A 19577-nucleotide genomic window follows, 5' to 3' on the forward strand; every position below is an offset into this window, starting at 1 on the left:
ATCGGACCTTAAAAGAAATGCTTGGTGCTAAACCATCATTCAGTAATTTCATTTGTAAGTAAACTTTATTTGAAGAATTTGGCTAACTTTTTTGTACTAAATTCTGTCGATTGTATATTACAAAATTAATCCATTACAGCCGCATTAAAAGATTTGATTACGACGAATTATAGAACTCTCAATCAATTCAAATGTGGTATTGATGTGAAATATACCAAGAAACGAAGGGCAGAAAAAAGTTTTGATGCATGGGTACAGGAGGAATCTGAAAAAATGAAAAATATAGATCTTTTACCACAAAATACGAAAATACAGATAATTTCAAATTTTTTGAATAATACATACTGTATAGAAAAATTGAGAATTAAATTTAAGAAATATTTAAGGGATAAAGGTATAAATATATAACAGTGATTCCAATAAGTCATATGTTCTAATATATATTGCATCTGATAATAATGAATTATAAATATTTTATGACATACATAATTTTGCGTTTTGATTTAGATTTGCTTAGTTTGGACAAAGTTCCTGCCTGTAACATAATTGGAAAAGGAAGCAAAACAGGAACCATCATTTTAAAAATGTCAATAAATAGATAATAGTTTATTTAATATATTTGAAGGTTACTTTCAGATTATAAAAAATCCATCACTGTTGTAATTATTTTAGTAAAATATTTGCTTTCACAAAGATTTAATAAAAATATTACCATTTTATTTCTGTTAGGGTTAATTATTTTCAAAGAACCAGTTCTTCTTACAGTTTCAAAATACGATAGATTTTATAATTATCTTGCAACAGCAATTATAATGTTACTTTAATTAAGTTTCGGAGAAATTAATATTTTAATGAATTATCTATTTTATAATTGTATTATTAATTTTTTTTTACGTTCGAAACCAAAATGTATGCAAGTTATGTGCATACGCAGAAAAAATTATTAAAATCTCATTCAAAAACCGTTAATTATAATCTCACAAAACTTATATGACAGTAACCGATATTTTTCATAAGTAATGCAACACTTAACAAAAATGCTTAGGCTGAGTTCTACAAAAGTTTAATGTAGTAAAGTGGTATAATATTTGTAACATGAACTACCGCTTTAAGTAACTATTGCTTATTAATGATATAGTTCATATTGCGGATACTATATCGCTTTAAGTAAGTAAACTATTGTAAGACTTGGCCTTAATAGTTTAATGCCTCCCGTTAGAATATTAATCATTAACATACTTGCAATTATTCTTTAGTTAACACAGCTTAGAAATGTGACAAAATATATTTTATACGAGTATCTTGAGTACTGCATAATTCTGTTAAAATGTTATATCTTTATATATTAGACGACAGATTTTGTATTTTATTTCTATATTGTATATTTTTTATCTGCAGTAGTAATGTGTATTCAAGAGAAAACAATATTTATCAATCCTGGCAGCTCATTTTGCAACTTCCAAAATGCTCATTTTAATTTTTATGCATTCTTCTCAATTGCTGAACTTCTTTTCCCTGGAGTATAAAATGTAAGGAAATTATGTTTTGATTTATTAAATCATAAAGCAGATATTTTTATTATACTTTAACAAGTAATATATCATTAACTTACATTTACTTTTTGAGAGGTTTGATTACTCTCGTTGGTCGTTGATTTTCAAAACTGCAGTATCAGGGAATAATGGAAATATAGCAATACCAATTGCCGCTTAAAAGCAATCTATTCAGTATAAAAATACCTTTAAGAAACATTACTATATGAATCATAAAAAATTATGCAAAGCAATTGCAGTAGATATATGATATGACTTTTATGAATTCCATGCTAGTCGTTTTCATCATATTATTAGAAACCTGTAGAAATTGAAAATAATTAATAAAGTTATACTGTCATTAATGAATATATTGATTATTATAAAATGCATTTAAAAACATTCATGTAATGGTTTTAATTACAATACTAGAGGTATACGAAAATATTTTAAAATAGTACCATATTAAAAGCTATCATTGAAACATGCTGTAAAAACCAACGTCATTAAAAATATGTTCATGTTAAATTATACTTGTAATTAATATAACTCTTAACAAATTAGTGTTACATTTATATCTGATTAACATTTGGCTAGCCAGATATATGTGTTATTTAAAAATTACTCGATTAGTCCTTCCAGTTTTTTACAAAAGAGCTGAAAAAACTTCATAAATACATTTTACTTTATGAGCTGATTTAAAATCCATTAAACACTAAAAGTAACTGCAGATTAATAATATAATGCAGCTGTACCCCAGTAACTATATAGAATAAAATAAATTTAGAAATTACATAATATTTTTATTTTTGGTAACATAATTACTTTAAATTTAAAATACTTATCTAAAATTTATCCTTCGAAAGCATATATATATAGACAGTAGATACAAATGTTATAATTCATATCTCTTGTACGCTTTTAATGATTATAACTATTATCTATTTTAATTTTCTGACTTTTGGTCTTAATTTTATAACTTCTAATTTCTTTTTCCTTACTACATATGTTAAAACTAGTCAAGATATTTTACACGTACATGATAATTGTTACGTGTGTGGGTAACTAAGAAAATCTACAAGTGCGCATGCACAACCATCAACTTACTATTGCTTGAATATACTCAACTTAACTAAAGTTCTGTCCCTAGAAAATTACTATAAAATTTTATGGCACTTTCCCCCCTACCAGTTAGCGATACCGACAGTTGTCGTTAAGGGGTTTGACCCACTTGAGGCCAAAAACACTCACAATATAATAGTTGATGTGGTATATATTATTTATTACGAGCATTGTGAGTTTTTGGTGGAATGCGTGCAAGGAAAAGCAAATGTTTATTAAAGTTATTCGTCGGATAAATTTTATATTAGTACCGTTGAACCTCTAGCGACATCTATCTCGGTCGTTGTTAAGTTATAACGATATTATTAGTTTTCCTTTCAATAAAAGACTCAGTGAAATATCAATTCTCAGCTAAATGATTCGGTTTAGTACAATTTATATTAACTTCAATTGTTCGTAACTCCGTCGCTTAACTAAGATTGAACTGAGAGTTTTCTTAAAAAGGAAAGGTACGTTTATTCGGTAGGATTCGGTAGGTTACCGACAGTACCGACATTACAAACGACAATCATCGCTAAACTCTGAGTTACAGAATCGCACTTAGCGATTTCTGTCGGTAACTGGACTTAACGATACCGAAAGTTGTCGCTAAGAGTTACAGAATCCCACTCCTGGTCGTGTGCAACGAATGAAAAAAAAAGTTCTGCGTGACGTAACTTTAACATGTTTTGACGAAAGTGGCTTTGCTTTTTCTTGATTACGTCAAAAAACAGAAGTTGTACAAAATGCCAATATTTGATATTTTTCGAAATTTGTTTGGAGGAAATCGTAAAGATCCTTTAAATAGTGGCTGGTAAGATTTGGAAAAAAAAATTACGTTTGTTAATGATATTTATAGTTTTATCTATTAAATTATACTTCGAACATATTCCTATCTGCGTACTGTTTTTCCTATAATTTATTTATGTATTATTATATTTATATAATTATGACTGTTATTCTCAGAATTTAATATAAAAAAAATTTATTTTGTTACCTTAGTGACCATCCACCTTATGGAAATAGCTTTCGTAATCCCATTTGGCAAAATAATGAAGATGATGATGGTGATGATAGTATTACAGCAAGGTATGCTGGTCAAATTTTGTCACGTATGCAAAATGTACAAAAAGTAATTACTCTCTTTCTAGGCATCCAAACATTGGAATGAATTTTAATGTCTTTAGTGATCCAATTGAAATAACTCGCTATTTTGAATCACAAATTGAGAATATCTTTAGGAATTTTGGATTTAACAATAGTTTCCTTGGTATACTTTTTATTGACTAATTCCAATTATCTATAGTTAATTTACAATCTCTTTGTCTAATGCTCATCTGTCCTGGCATATAATTATAGACATTTTATATTTTCATAGATACTGGAGAGTTTCAACAACCTCTGTTTGAATCTAAATCTTTATTACAGCCAAAGAATAGTTTACGTGATAATTATCTTAAGCCTGAATATAAGAAACCCTCATTTAATTGCCAACCTGGTGAAAAAATTGATGAAGATTTAGATGGAAAGTAAGTCATTTATCAATTCAATATTACTATTAGTAATTATTTTATGTTTGAAATAGAGTAACATCAGATGAAATCTCACAATTCTGGAAAAATCATGAATCTAATAAGATAACAAAAACAATAAAACCTAACAAAAAGACTATGGGTAAATATGTTACAAGACAGATCATACAAAGATCCGATGGAATGTTTGAGGAAAAGAAGACAATTAGGGATAGCGAAGGTAATGAAGAAGTGGTAGTAGCAAGGAAAATTGGTGATAAACAGCATATAATCACTACTAAAAGAGACACGAATGGTTTAGAAACTAAAACTGAGGACTTAATCAATATGGATGAAAGTGAGCTAATAATCTCTTTATTTGTAAATGAAAAATATACTAAAATTATATTGAAATTTTAGATGAACTACCAGATTTTAATAAGAAATGGTTTCCCACAACAATGAATAACATAGACGATAACAAGATTTTTGGTGCAAAAAGGTTTTCCTGGGAAAGATTATTTGGACCTTACCCAAAATTATAATATTCTAAAAAAAATTACCAGTAGTGTAAAAAATTCAAGATAGAATATAAAAGCAAGTAGCAATTAAATATTAAATTGTGTATAATTATTTTCTTTTATATGATTTTTACAAGGCAATTTTTATGTAACAATGTAATATTAACTATACCTTATAAATTAGCAAATTCATTAGTAAATTTTCTATTGTATTCATACTTAAGCGTGTTGTGTTTGTAAGTAATAAAATCTAAGAATATCATAAATTTATTTATTTAATGATATATACTTTAGATATATATATATACATTATGATAAAAGTAACAATGTACATGCACAATAATTTTACTTATATTATTCTTCAAAAAACTTTTTAATTCTATACACTGCTAAAAGGGATAAAATTTAAACTATGTATTTATATATAATTAAGTTTGTAAATTAAATCATTATGCTATACATATAATCTCTTTAGTTTTTGTACTCAAACACGCCTGTTTATTGAGGAAGTACACAGCATTCGAAATTTTCCATGTTCTGCAAAAAGAATGTCAATTTAAACTTAATACAATTTGTTAATCTGTATAATGGTTTCAAAACATTCTTAACTTTATATTCGTTCTAAAAATTGGGTGCTTGGATGGTTTAAATCATTTTAAGACATGGTTCGATTTGTTAAAACGAACACAAAATGTGTTTAATATAATTTCTAGTCTTATTAATAACTAATATTCTATGCTCCATATGTATATAAAGTTGAAAAGAATGATTTAACTATTTGTCTTTCAAATTGAAATTTCTGTAATCTATGTAATGCATAAATAAGAATTCATTTTCCATAGTAATTATTACCTTAATAAGCAAAAATATGCATGTAATAAAATAAAAATAAGTTTGCATTCACGTGAAATAAACTAGTAAAGTAATGAATTCAAACTGAGTATTGAACTTAGAGTGTTATCATATATTCTCACAATGTAATACTTGGTAAAGGCGTTACAGTAAACATGGATATTTGAGAAATATGAGTTTGCATGAATTAGTGTTTAATTGGAGAAATTAAAAACTACATTTTCGTTATTATTTTCTTTTAATATCTATTTATTATAATGTTTAATTATTGTTGTTTAAAGATGTTATATCCATCCATGTATAACACTCAAGTGATCGTCCTTTATAAATCTCTTGCATTATTTATATATTAATTCCTACTAGTTTGCTCAAATATAATACTGAGCATGTATATACGCATAAAATGTATGTCTAAATATAATATTACTGCATGCATTTTCAACAAATATATATATTTACAAATTATCTTGTATAATGAAGCGTAAAGTCCTACCAGAAAGGTTACGTAATAGTATAATTTTATCTAATAAATTCTTTTTATACAAAATCGACAAATACATATAATTATTAATTCATAATTTATAAGCATTATTTAAAAATATTATATATATATATATATATATATATACATATATATATATATATACCATACTAAATTTTATATTTCGAAAATCTATCATAGAACCATTATTTGATTGCAGAAAATATACCATATTTATATTAATTTATTATAATATGTACAATTTTTTTAACCCCCTAGTTATTTATTTAATCTTTATTTTTCCCATTACTTCCGACATCCAAATATCGTAGAAAATATCAATGAAGTTCGGAATAATGTATAGTATGGATGTAAATTTAAATATATCGAATTTATAATATAGATGAAACTTTCTATTAATATTGTCAATGTGCTTTAGAATATATCTTGTACAGAATAATATTTTAATCGCATTCGTAACTGAAAATATTATCAACTAATATTATATATACTTATATGGCATTATATTAACCAATAGAAAAGCTTTAATTTTAATTAAACAAATGTTTATATTAAAAGATGGAATGCGATGGAAACCAAGTAAATGATATACTCCTTTTATCTTTATTAGTGATATACTGAATATTATTTTGATAAATTAAACATCGAATTTGACATTTTCTACGGTCTTTGCAAAATCTTTAATTTATAATTATAATTAAGTATACAGTAAAATTAGAAGTTTGTTTAAAATCATTTACGTATAATAAAGTATAACCAAAAACAATTTTTAATTTATGAATTTGTGTGTGTGATATTATTAATAAAAGTAATAAAACTTAAAAAGTACACTGCTCTACTTATAAATCCTAATTACTTTTTTTATAGATTATTAATTAAAGGATAAGGAAACAGTTAACTCTTAACACTCCAAGTGTGTCTTTCAAGCAGCACCGATGTGCGGCGTCGTGCTATTCAAGCATCTCTGATTTGAAGCACGTGTTTTGTGTTGAATGACTTTAAAATTAATATTTACATATCATTTTAGTAATTAAACCTGATACTTAAAGACTTGCTAGTCGAAGTATGGTGAGATTAAGTTCGAGTTGCCAGTCCATATTCACAATTAAAAGGTGGAGTGTTAAGGTCAAATTTTGTATTTTTGTTTTACTTCTCTTTGTAACGTATTTGCAAAATTGGTTCCGATATTTTGTTTTCTATTCAAAAAGAACTTTAAGAGATAACCTACCCAAAATTTAAAAAAAAGTTATTCTTGACCGAAACCTTCAGTTTCTTCTATAGCATAATTTAATTTTTCCACCAGTTGGTCATAGCTTTTATAGGGCGGTAGATCTAATCGATTAAAGCATGTATGTGATCTTGGCAGCCAAGTGTCCTTTCCAACTTTTTCTATACAAAATCTTTGAGGTCCATTACTCCCTTAAAAAGTATGTAATTGTGCAATTATATTTTATAACATAGTTAATTCAAACAGATAAATGAATCAAAACACATTTGAAATAATTAAAAATACTTATATCAACCCACCCATTAATTCCGCAAATCCTCCAACGGGTACTCGGCACGTTCCAGTTACAAATTGTAAAAGTCTTGCTCTCTTCTCACTATCCGTTCTGTTAACGAACTGAAAGATAAATAATATTAGAATCAAATATATTCCATTATAAGATATGGTAAGCAAATTTCGAAAAAGTGCATACCTGCCAAAACCATAACACTTGTTTACTGTTACGTGTGTAATGCCTGTAAATAGTATTTCGTTGCCAATCTTCAACGTCTATCTCCTGCATGCCGCAAAGCATTAATTCTAATTCACGTTCGTCAAAGTATTTTAGCCATTCTAACGGTACAACAGAATTAAACCCTTCTAAAAACGCCTTAGTCTGTTCTTCTATTCCTCTCGTCATTCTCCATTCAGTCATCAGTCTGCAGAGAATAATTTTAAACAAAGAATAAAATAACAATTGTAAAAGAAAGATTTTATAATAGTACCTAATATATTCCTCTTTATTATCTTCAACCACTCTAATTTTATCTCCTCCTTCTTTAAGTTCATGATGGATCACTTGTCCCAGAATTTCGAAATCTACACTATAATATAACTCCAATCCACATTCATCGATATTATTTTCTTTTATCCATATAAGTGATTTATAAAATTCAGGATCAATTGATTCTATATCTTTCATGATTAATTTTTTATTCAACATGCGCTTATAAAATGGCATTGTAAAACCGCTATAGATAAATCTCCCATGGTAAAGAGCCTGAATGATCAAAATCATTAATATTCCTTAAATTTTAACACGTATACACATTTAATGTTTTATGATAAAAGTAACACACCATTGCAATGAATCTACCAATAAATTTGAAATATTGTAAATGATCAGGATTCACATACGATGCAGGATTAATTTGTAAACTATAGTTACTTTTGTTGGCATATTCAAACAGGCAGTACATTGGATTTAAAACTTCATGGCTCAGAAGGAAAAACCATTCCCTGAAATTAATAAAAGATTAAAATAAATACAAATTATTTTCGAAATTCTAAATATCAATATAAGTATAGAATTCAATTCTATAAATCATTCTATTAAAAGAAATAGTTATCTAGACGCTACTTTCTATTACAGCAAGTGTTTATATTATACCTAGAAACACCACCATAATCTAAGCCTTCCTCTCCTTTAAATATTATATACAATCTTCTCCTTAGAGCAAAAGCTTCAGCATTCATAATTTGATGATACGAGTCCTCAAATAAAGTTTGTCGGCTAACAGTAATCTTGATGTGGTTAGGCAATGCATTTGTTTGACAAAGGAAGCGGAACTGAGAAAGCTTCCATCGGAATGATCTTTCGTATGCTCTCGGTACACGATAAACACCTTTTGGCCTAAGAAAAGGAGAGAAGTTTCACATTTTAGGTTTCAAATACATTAGGTTATATTTTAAAATACTATAGATTAGTTATAAAAAGTAATGAATATAAATTATAATTACCCTTTCGGAGCCCCTGGCCTCGGATCCTGAAATGTTGTTGACTTAGTATTGTGATCTACGAAATATCGAACACCATCTTCTGTTAATCGAATTTCCCAGCCATCAGGTAAAGGCAACTCGTCTATGCCAGTCTCTTGACCCTGTGTTCGTGGATCTTCCCATTGAGTTGTTCGATTTTTATGATTGACGTAGTATACTCTTCCCTCTGGCTGTTTACGCCTTTCCCAACCTGCAGGTAACGGGCCCAGTGCATCATCATCATCCACTGTAGAAGATGATGGTCCTGCTATGGGAACTTGACTTCCATGGGCCTATTCAAATAGAATTAATTAAGTAAAAGCAAAGTTCATAATGAATATTAATACTTTAACATTCTATAAACATACTTGAGGATATAAAAATCGCTGATTTCCTTGTTGCACCACGTATTGTCTTTCTCCTTGCCAATGTTGATAATGCTGCAGTCTTTCTGTGTTTGGCCTTTGCCATGTAGTACTTCTTGTATTGTGATCCACGTAATATATTCTACCTCTTGGGTCTCTTCGTACTTCCCAGCCTGGTGGTAAGGGTTGTGGTCTTTCCCATGATGTACTTCGTGTATTGTGATCAACATAATATCTGATAACGTATGGACAGTATAAATAGCTTGTTGAATTAAAAAATAAATAGTTATGTAAAATCTCTACCTTCTGCCATAAACATCGTATCTCATTTCCCATCCAGGCGGTAAAGGTTCCTCAGTATGAGCACCATTCTCCATTTCAGCTAAAAGTATTGAAGATCCTTGTTGAGCTACTGGCTGACCAGGGATTGGAATAGCAGTTTGTCCTGATAATGAAATCATTGACGGAACTAAGCGAGAAGCCGAGCGTACATCACTTGAAGGATTGTTTAATGATTGTTCTGTACATGTGATTCCTCTATTATCACTAGCTATTACAGAATGATCTGATCGTGAGATACCATGCGTATCAACTAAAGGAACACTGCCAGATTGATCGGACCTAGAAATCCCGCGTGTATCTATCGCAGATATTAATTGTTCTGATCTCGATAATCCACGAGTATCATTTGTAGGTACAGTCATAGACTGATTGGATCTTGACATACCATGAGCATCATTGATGGATACTTGCTCTATTCTAGAAATACCGCGACCTTCTGATATAGATAATGGAAGTTGTTCTGATCGAGTAGTACCACGTTCGACACGTTCATCTATTACGCTTAGTAATGCTTGATCAGATCTTGCAACACTGCGTCCATCATTGATAGAATACGATAGCTGATCCACTTGCGTGATACTATTATGAGAGTCACAAATATTAACAGATGAAGACTGTCCTATTCGCAAATTACTACGTGAATCAGGAAGAGAAGAGCCTAAAGGCGGTTCGGATCTTGAAGTCCTGCGAATTTCGGTTACAGTGTTTCCGTTCTGTCTTGATAATGGTAAGGAAGATGATTCTGCTACAGGAATTACATGCCCATTTGTTACAACCATTTGAGATATACTACCACCGGAACCAGTGCAATGATTTCCATCTGTTAGGCTTGTTATAGCAATATTTTGTCCAGTAATCTTATTTGTGTCAATATGGGTCACTCCAGGACTGTGGGTACTGTCTAGTTCAGTAGTTACTGATGCATGATATACAGAAGTTTGTGGATCATCAATTCTCATTCGAGCCCTTACTCCACCATTAAGAATACTCCGATTACCAAGAGCCATACTTCTTATAGCTAAAAAAAAGTTAAATGTGTTAAAAGAGTATTTTACTTTAGCATTTATTGAAAGTAATTTAATTGAAGAATATTACCGTCAATGGATGTGCATTGTGTTTGAGGTAAAGGTTCATTTATTTCAAGATGGCTAATATCAATCCTTAACTCATCAAATAATGTTACTAATTCACCAACCTTGGTCAATTGAAACTCATTTTTTTTTTCAGTCAAATCAAAAGTTAACTCTAAGTTTTCCAGTCTGCCATTATAATGTCTCAAAATTGGGAAAAGTAATATTATTTTTTCTCCAATAAGCGTATCCTTTCTAAAAGTGCTATGATCTAAAAGACGAAAATGTAATCGTGAATGTGGAGTAACAAGTATAGTAAATTCTTCATTCCATTTTGGCTGATATGTCGATTTAGAAACTTCTGTTTTGCGAGGACTCTTATTATCCACTGAAAACTCTATGTATGGATTAGGCTTCAGAAATGTAGTATTTGATATTTTTGCAGCCTCAACTGAAAAAAGAATATACTTATTTAAATTGTTTGCAATAAAAAAAAAATAGTAAGATCTGGAAACTAAATGATAAGTGCTAATTATGAATAAGCTATAATTAGCTGCTATATTAAATGTGTAAATGAATTAAGCAAATAACCTACTTGTAATACTTAATTGATAAAACCCTGGTGATACCACCTCCTCTTCACAATGGGACATTGTAAGTATTATAAAATAATGCAATGCAGTTATCCTTGAAATCTCATTATTCTCTTATTGATTGAATACCATTATCTAAAATTAATAGTTTTATAAAAATTGTAGAAGCAAAGGAAGTCGTTGAGTTAAATTTGCATTCTAAAAATGATATAAGCATTTTGTAACAATATGATGTACTGAGATTAATAATTTATATAAATAAAATAGGCTTGTATCATAAAATGATGTTATACTGTTTTTGGAATACATTTCTTCAGCGAAAGCTTGTAGTGAAAAAAAATTAAGATATTAAAATAAAGCTACTTTCAGATAACATTTATAATACTTGTACAATAAAGCCAATATGCATGATTACAGGAAAAATATATATATATATACTCTGACACTTAAGTAGTTAGATGTTTTCTGTCATTTTCTCTATTGAATCAGACGATAACTAGAAAATATCTGAAGCAATTAAATCTCTAATGTATTTGACAAGACCTATATAAAAGCACTGAAGTATTAGAAATACCTTAAACACAAATTCATCACCCATTTTCTTTCATTCACTAGTTTTTTTGGAGAAAAATCTGAAGTAATTAAAGAGTTAATTTATCAGTTCGCAATCGGTTGGTCACCATCTTTTCATACGTCAAGTATGAAAGTTGATAGACATCTCGCGTATGTTACTTTTATTTCTCCTCGCGTGCTAAACGCCCTACAACGGATAAAACTCAAACCACAAAATTTGGGGCCGTTGCAGAGTTGCCAATCGTCACAAGCAGTATGTATATGTAGGTTCTAGGTTTGTTCTATTTCGTGACCTATAGTGGGATTCTGTAAACGATTTCACTTGTCGCTCGTCGCTAGCGACAAATGGTCACGTGGGACAAAGTATACACTTTCTCTTTATATATTCTGTCGCTAGCGACAGAGGATGTTTACGTTGTAGTGGGATTCTGTAACTCTTAGCGACAACTTTCGGTATCGTTAAGTCCAGTTACCGACAGAAATCGCTAAGTGCGATTCTGTAACTCAGAGTCAGAAGTTAACGATAGAATTCGGTAGCGACCGCCCTTTATAACGACAATTATCGAAAACTTTGTGTTACAGAATCGCTCTTAGCGATATCTCTCGGTAACTCGATTCAATTACCGAAAGTTGTCGATAACTAGTTACTGAATCCATATAGACGGAAGTTACAGAATCGCTCTTTTCGTTACTGCAAGCGACAACTATCGGTAGTTAGCGATACCGACAATCATCGCTGGGAAGTTAGGGCGAAAACACACGAATCGACGTAAGTGAATCAGTGGACGTAACATGAACTTAGTTGAAGGCACACGAAAACTTAAGCATCAACGGACTTATTGCAGCGGAAAAATATTGTCCATCTAGCGCACTGACTCACATTAAAATTAAATTAATTTCTAGTATACGTACAATCTATATTGTAAGTAATATTTCAATAAAAAAGTATAAAATAAGAATTTAATTTATTTATGGTTTTACATATGCTATAACACAATAAAACATTATGATCACTACAATTTCTCGTTTTAGGTTACAAATTGAAAAATACAGAATGTATTGTTATTTTAAAATATGACAATTAAAATTATTGACTTGGGAAAAATACATTCTATTAGACCAAAATGCTAGGATTTCTGCCAAATGAATACTGTGAAGAATTTGTGCAAAACATATTGATTATTGCATTTTAACTTTGCAGAATGTGCTTCTTCAACAAGAGTTGTTTGTAATATTATTAGTTTTTTCACTGAGAAATTAATTTTATACCGATATGGATAATTGCAGTAGTTTGTGTAATGAGGACAGTATTCTTTTCTTTTTAATGACTTTTTGGTCAGCATTGGGGATTTTGTATTTAAGAAAAACGAAACAGAAAAGATGGATCCATAGAAGATGGCTGATTAGCCCAATAAACATGAAAAGAGTTGCAAAAGGGGACTATAATAATCTGTTCGCTGAACTAAAGGAAAATCCAGACGGCTTCTACCGTTATACCAGAATGACTTTAGTTCATTTTAAAAAATTATTGAAAATAACTGAAGTGCATTTGCAAAAATGTAATTGGCGAGCATTTTCTCCTGAATTCAAATTATTAATTGCTATAAGGTATGTCTATATTTATATATATTATTATGCATATATATATAAGATATTTCAATATATTGTTTTTAAAAATATGTTTCTAGATATCTTGCTACTGGTAATTCACCTAACACTATTGCTCTAGCTTTTAGAGTCGGTGAGTCGACCGTACGAAAAATTGTTAAAGAGGTTTGTACAGTAATAATACAATGTTTACAACCAAAGTATCTCTTTGCACCCAGTGAAGATGATTGGAAAAAATGTGCCGACGGTTTTTGGGAAAAATGGAATCTACCGAATTGTGTGGGTTCCATTGATGGAAAGCACATTCGTATACGCGCCCCACCTAATTCAGGAAGTTTATACTTCAACTACAAGAAGTATTTTAGCATCATTTTGATGACTGTTGCCGATCATTTATATAGGTTCACCTTAGTAGATATAGGAGCATTTGGGGGTAAGCAATAATAATTCAATGTGTCAGGCAAAATTGTAGAAACGTGAATTTATATAATTTACAGGTATGAATGATGCAGGTGTTTTTAGTAAATCGAATATAGGGATTAATTTGCAAAATGAACAACTCCATTTACCACATGAAGAAATATGTCTTCCTAACAGCCAGTTGAAAACGTGGTATTATTTTGTAGCAGATGATGCTTTTAAACTATCGCCTAGAGTGATGAAGCCTTATTCAAAACAGAATCTTACGTACGACGAGAAAATTTTTAATTACAGAGTTTCACGAGCTCGGCGTACAGTAGAAAGCGCTTTTGGCATTCTGTCTAATAAATGGAGAATCCTTCATACTGCCATTACAGTTCTTCCGGAAACTGCAGATTTAATTGTAAACGCATCAGTGTGTTTACATAATTATGTCTTAAAAGAGGAGCAAAAAATGGGAGTTAAACGTTACAGTATTAACGTCAGTAATGAGTCAAGTTACCCACTGAATCAAGTAAGTAATAAAATCAATTATAATAGGTGTACAAAATTATTAATTATTTTGTACTGCTACACTACAAAAATTTTGGCATACCCTAAGATATTCGTAAGCTGTAACTAAATCAAAATCTGTAACGTAAGTTGGGCGCCAGGTTCCCGAAAGAACCACTGTACTGTAGTGACTGCAAAATACTGTATTCGTCAAACTAAAATGCCAACTAGCTCAGTGAATATAAGAGTAGGATTGCGGAAGCGGAGAGTGGGTGAGTTCCTGAAACGTAAAATGCAAAAGGATTTGGCAGTTCGGGTCAAATCACTACATACTATATTCGATAATAAAGTGTCTATATTTCCAAAAAGACATTGCTGTATTTGTCAGACTTCATAGCGCATAGATCGTTATTCGTATTCTACAAAACTATCACTCGAAATGGCATAGAAAACGGTTTTCCGGAGTGCTCGGGATCAATCCAACGAATTTCTTCACTAAACAACTAACTAATCAAATAAAGGCCTACCCAAGGCAGGTGTTTCTCCTGCGACCTTTTAACTAAACGAAACTATACTCTCGCGAAGAGAACCGAACGGAGTAGCTCTTTCTGGGAGAATTCACCTCCGGGGTTCCTTCTGACGAGAAAACGAACTGTATAACCACGAGGTGATCGAACGAGGTAGCTCCTTTCGGGGAGAATTCGACCTCGGGATGCACCTCTGGTTAAACGCAACGAACTGTACAAAACGTAACTGAAATTCGAAACTGAACGAATATCCCGATCACTCTTTATACCCGAATTCGACCCATCAACTATACTGTAAGCGCATAACCAATTTCTCGGAAAATACAATACTTTAATACGACATTATATACACGGTAATCGATAAAAGGACTTAACGTAAGTTATAGATAAAAACTATGTACATTTCATATCCGAAAACCCAAAGACGACTGTGTCCTTGAATTACTAGCGAATCTCAAAGTTTCTCGATATTCGACCATTGTTCCAATTTCTCATTTGTGTCCCTAATTCCCAATCCACGCACTTTGGGAGTATGTTTAACTCGTAATTCGTGGTTTTTGACGATTTCACGGCTATTAAGCGCGTTTCCGAAGTTTACTCGTGATATAAGGATTTCTAGGAGCTGGGACTCCCGCTAACCTTTTCCGTTGGAGCTGGAGAACGACGGCTGAGCAGGATAAAGCAGAGCCGAGCAGAGCAGAGCGGAGCGGCGTCGAGCAGAGCTGAGCAGAGCAGATCGGAGCAGAGCAGAGCAGATCGGAGCAGAGCAGATCGGAGCAGAGCAGAGCAGAGCAGGGCAGAGCAGAGCAGGACAGATCGGAGCAGAGCAGATCGGAGCAGAGCAGAGCAGAGCAGAGCAGGGCAGAGCAGAGCAGGACAGCGTAGAGCAGCGTCGAGCAGAGCAGAGCAGAGCAGATCGGAGCAGAGCAGAGCAGGGCAGGGCAGAGTTGAGCAGAGCGGAGTCGAGTAGCTTCCACACTTTTCACTTGCTACGATGCGAGTCTTCAATTTCCGAGTTGCTAAGATCGCGACTGATCTTCTTCAGGACTAGATAACGAGTTGCCGAAAATGCGTCTGATCCTTTTCAGAACTAAGATACGAGTCGCCGAAAATACGTCGGATCCTCTTCAGGACTAAGATACGAGTGTCGCAAAAATCGGGAGACACCAGCAACGAGCTGTTGGTCCCTTATCCCCAACTTTTCGTAACGCTAAATCTAATTGGCGGAGCCGATTAAGCTATTGGTACCACCAATCAGATCCAAGGTCCGACTTCTTCCGAAAATTCAACTTGAATATTCGGGAGCCGCGGAAGGCCGTAGTTCGTTAGACCCATTTAACATACGACTTATGGGCCACGATCGTTACTCTACTTTATGACCTATCAATCATCGAACTTTATACTATATTTCGGATGATAGGTAGGCCAACCGTATATGACATGATATTATGGCCTTGATAATATGACCATAATATGTCTCAATGTTCTATAGATAGATATATATATATATATCTTTTTAGTGAACATGTACTATCTTAAAATAGTACATGGTCACAACTCTATCCTCCCACGAAAAAGAGACCGAATCGAGGTCGAACACCCCTCACCTCACTAAACGACGATACGCGAGGACGTAACTGGATTCGACGTAAACGTCAGACGGAATCGGTAGCTCCTCGTCCCAAGTGCTACGTGAATCTGTAGTAGTCGTAAGTCGGCATTTTCAAAAACGAAAAGAAACGCTATTTTCGAGATGGGCTATTTACACGATAATATAATGGTAGCTTAATACTAAACGGTATACACGGTACTGCAAAATATCTGTACAAAATAAGCGTGATACGCACTGTAAGGTTCTATACTAGACGAATTTATCTACACGGTACTGTACGGAATCGAAAAGGTATACACGATAACGAATATACTTCATACAAAACGTAATCTTAATCTATACTAACTGTAGCGATATACACGATACGAATCGAAATCTGTACAAAAGCAAACTAAAGTAATACGATACGGAGTTCACCGAAACTCAGAATCGTAAGAAAACGTAACCTAAAGAAGAGAAAGTATATACAGAGAACTATACGAGAATCCACACGTAACCAACATAATATACTGGTCGCAAATACTATTTCACGCAATTACGCTATCGAATCTCGAATACTCGCGAAAAAGAGGAAAAAGAAAAGGAAAGAGAAGCTCCAAAAGAAGAATTAATGTCTCGAAATCACCGTATTCCCAAGTTAGGATTCCCGTGACCCTGGTAAACCTGTAAACGGTAGCTACGGTAGGGAAGAAAATGATATTAGTTCCCGATGCATGAGTCCGAGGTTGGTGATGTTCCGAGAGGTCGGTGTGTCTGTCAGCGTCAAAAATAAAATGGACTCTAAACTCGTTACTGTTCATATACATGTCTTGATCTGGAGAGTTCGAAGGAGAGAAGACAATTATATACAAACAGAACGAAAGATAGTCGTCATAGGACAAGGAACGTCACTCTCTACTTGATTGTGAGGTTACCCTGTAACGGACGGTAAACTGGGTCGTTAAATCGGCAATAGTTCGGGAGATAAAAAGTAAGAGCGGTAAGTCCCAACACAACAATGAAAGGAAGGGACGGACAAGATTACTGAGACAAAACGATACGCGAAGCTTTACGAAACGATACGCAAAGCTCTACGAAGCAATACGCGAAACGCTACGAAACGATACGTAAAACTTAATCCAAACGATATGCAAATCTTAACTATAACGGTATCAAAAATTGAACTGTACGCAAAATTAGAGATATCTTGGCGGCGTTCGCACGAAAATAAATTTGGCCCCATGAGCACGAAAAGATACTCTAAATCTCGAAACTGTAACGGAAACGAAACTTAATCCTAGCGACATAGAGAACAGCGAAAAACTGAGACAGGTACACGGAAGGGTAAACGAAAAGCTTGAAGTTACTCAATTGTCGCGGGATAAAAACGACGTAAGACTCTACGAAACGCACGACAGTAACTCACTTTTCTTTGGTTCGTCAGATCGGTAAAAAGGTTCAGTTAGATGGGTTAATCCCGGAGCCCGCTTCAAAATCGGGATTCGTTCGTCTAAGAACGTTTTTAACTGCTCGGACTCAGTATCGGTGAGAACACGGAGAGCATTGCAGCTATAAAAATTATCCTGAGCATCCACGAAGCGGTAGTAGTGACTAGGATCGTCTCGGTAACTCCACGTTCGATCCTGATAATTAATAACAATCCCGAATTGTTGTAAAGCATCAATACCAAAAATAAGGGGTACGGCCAGAGACGGAAAGAAAAGCGTAGGAACGACTTGGCTACGACCTTCTATTTGATACTGTAGTGGGTAACATTGCGATAGATTTTCGCGATGTCCATCGGCAGTCACTATCGTAACCGGAGGAACCGTAGAAGCATTAACATCGGCCGACGAAATTTTTAAAAGACCGGATTTACCAATAAAAGTGCGCGATGCGCCGCTATCAACTAAAGCTAAGAAAGAGTGGCCCTGAACTCTAATCTGTATATACAAAAGGGCGGTAGTTAGCGAGTATATTTTCTCGAAACCGGACGAGAAATCTCGCGAAAGGCGGCAAGAGTTTAAGTTGACCGCAGGAAATTGTGTATGCGATAATCTAGTGGTTGGACACGAGCCGGTATTTATCGTGTCCCGGGTACGTTTCCCGTACACTTAGGACAATTGCGCACCGTAACTCCCTCAAGACCGCATCGGTGGCAAAAGAATCGCGAACGAGGTTTTGGACACTCCGAATATCGATGTCCACGTTCTTTACAATTCCAACACGCGAAGTCGATAGCGAAGGACGACTGTGGTTCGATAGGTTCTGACACGAACGGATTAGTAATCGTTCCCGAACTCGACGATATGGAAGGTGCAGGTAACGGTATATTCTTCACGGCTTTTAATTTCTTAGGTTTCTCCTGTGCTATCAGTACAGGTTGCTCCTCAGCAGCCATGGCGGTACGCGTACGTCGAGCGGGTCGTCCGAAAGCTAAATCGGGAAAAAGAGAATGTTCCGGTAAGGGTGGTGCTCGATACCGGCTTTGACGAGCTAAACTACTCTCGATCTGGATAGCGCGGGATTCTAATGCATCGAAAGAGATGATATTATTGATATCTATAAGCGCTTGGATGCGTGGGAGCATGTTCGTATGCGCCCAAATGATCCACTCTTCTTCCGACATGGGAGGTGAAACTCGTTCTAATAATACCCGAATACACGTGAGGTAATGGTCTACGGGTTCATCTTCCGCTTGTGTACGTTGGGCTATTTCCACCCGCAAAGATACCTGAAGCGAACGAGCCCCGAAACGCGAACGAAAGGCGCGTTCAAAATGTGCCCAATTCTCCCAATCTCGTTGGTGACTCCGAAACCAGTGGAGAGCCATATCCGACAAAAGCAAAGGAAGGTACTTCAATAATTCCGCATCCGGAAGGTCGAAAATAATGCGAGTTTTCGCGATACGCGCTAAAAAAAGCTTCTACATCTTCACCGGACTTGCCGCTA

At 33.3% G+C, this 19577-nt stretch overlaps 3 protein-coding genes and 1 long non-coding RNA gene across 4 annotated transcripts; 2 read left to right on the forward strand and 2 right to left on the reverse strand.

Moving 5' to 3' along the window:
* Positions 1 to 234: 234 nt before the first annotated feature.
* Positions 235 to 1417, reverse strand: LOC136783045 (uncharacterized). Its single transcript, XR_010824219.1, has 3 exons — positions 1240 to 1417; positions 346 to 535; positions 235 to 265 (listed from the first exon to the last, which is right to left on the reverse strand). It is a non-coding gene; the product is annotated as an uncharacterized lncRNA (long non-coding RNA).
* A 1472-nt stretch (positions 1418 to 2889) lies between these two features.
* LOC136783041 (uncharacterized) lies at positions 2890 to 4899 on the forward strand. Its single transcript, XM_066742836.1, has 6 exons — positions 2890 to 3447; positions 3636 to 3722; positions 3785 to 3903; positions 4012 to 4162; positions 4219 to 4502; positions 4565 to 4899. The coding sequence occupies exons 1-6, from the start codon at positions 3380 to 3382 to the stop codon at positions 4687 to 4689; spliced, it is 834 nt and encodes a 277-aa protein (XP_066598933.1). The 5' UTR covers positions 2890 to 3379; the 3' UTR covers positions 4690 to 4899.
* A 1266-nt stretch (positions 4900 to 6165) lies between these two features.
* Positions 6166 to 12124, reverse strand: Su(dx) (Suppressor of deltex). Its single transcript, XM_066742830.1, has 12 exons — positions 11989 to 12124; positions 11417 to 11549; positions 10847 to 11272; positions 9713 to 10769; positions 9413 to 9644; positions 9027 to 9337; positions 8677 to 8919; positions 8366 to 8525; positions 8012 to 8286; positions 7720 to 7945; positions 7547 to 7643; positions 6166 to 7438 (listed from the first exon to the last, which is right to left on the reverse strand). The coding sequence occupies exons 2-12, from the start codon at positions 11472 to 11474 to the stop codon at positions 7266 to 7268; spliced, it is 3258 nt and encodes a 1085-aa protein (XP_066598927.1). The 5' UTR covers positions 11475 to 11549; positions 11989 to 12124; the 3' UTR covers positions 6166 to 7265.
* Positions 12125 to 13404: 1280 nt separating this feature from the next.
* On the forward strand, positions 13405 to 17986 carry LOC136783020 (uncharacterized). Its single transcript, XM_066742814.1, has 4 exons — positions 13405 to 13595; positions 13676 to 14028; positions 14093 to 14529; positions 17927 to 17986. Exons 1-4 carry the CDS (start codon positions 13405 to 13407, stop codon positions 17984 to 17986), a joined length of 1041 nt encoding a protein of 346 aa, XP_066598911.1.
* Positions 17987 to 19577: the final 1591 nt, after the last annotated feature.

Source organism: Prorops nasuta, unplaced genomic scaffold (assembly GCF_024137725.1).
Source record: "Prorops nasuta isolate Cenicafe-Biocafe unplaced genomic scaffold, Cenicafe_Pnas_1.2 PNAS00031, whole genome shotgun sequence".
In the NCBI taxonomy this organism is placed as follows: domain Eukaryota; kingdom Metazoa; phylum Arthropoda; class Insecta; order Hymenoptera; family Bethylidae; genus Prorops; species Prorops nasuta.

Coding starts and splice junctions, on each gene's coding strand:
- LOC136783041 (XM_066742836.1), top strand. CDS start 3,380: ATGCCAATATTTGATATTTTTCGAAATTTGTTTGGAGGAAATCGTAAA. Junction 3,723..3,784: donor GATGATAGTATTACAGCAAG/GTATGCTGGTCA, acceptor CTCTCTTTCTAG/GCATCCAAACATTGGAATGA. Junction 4,163..4,218: donor GATGAAGATTTAGATGGAAA/GTAAGTCATTTA, acceptor TGTTTGAAATAG/AGTAACATCAGATGAAATCT.
- LOC136783020 (XM_066742814.1), top strand. CDS start 13,405: ATGAAAAGAGTTGCAAAAGGGGACTATAATAATCTGTTCGCTGAACTA. Junction 14,029..14,092: donor AGATATAGGAGCATTTGGGG/GTAAGCAATAAT, acceptor TATAATTTACAG/GTATGAATGATGCAGGTGTT. Junction 14,530..17,926: donor CAAGTTACCCACTGAATCAA/GTAAGTAATAAA, acceptor ACTTAATCCTAG/CGACATAGAGAACAGCGAAA.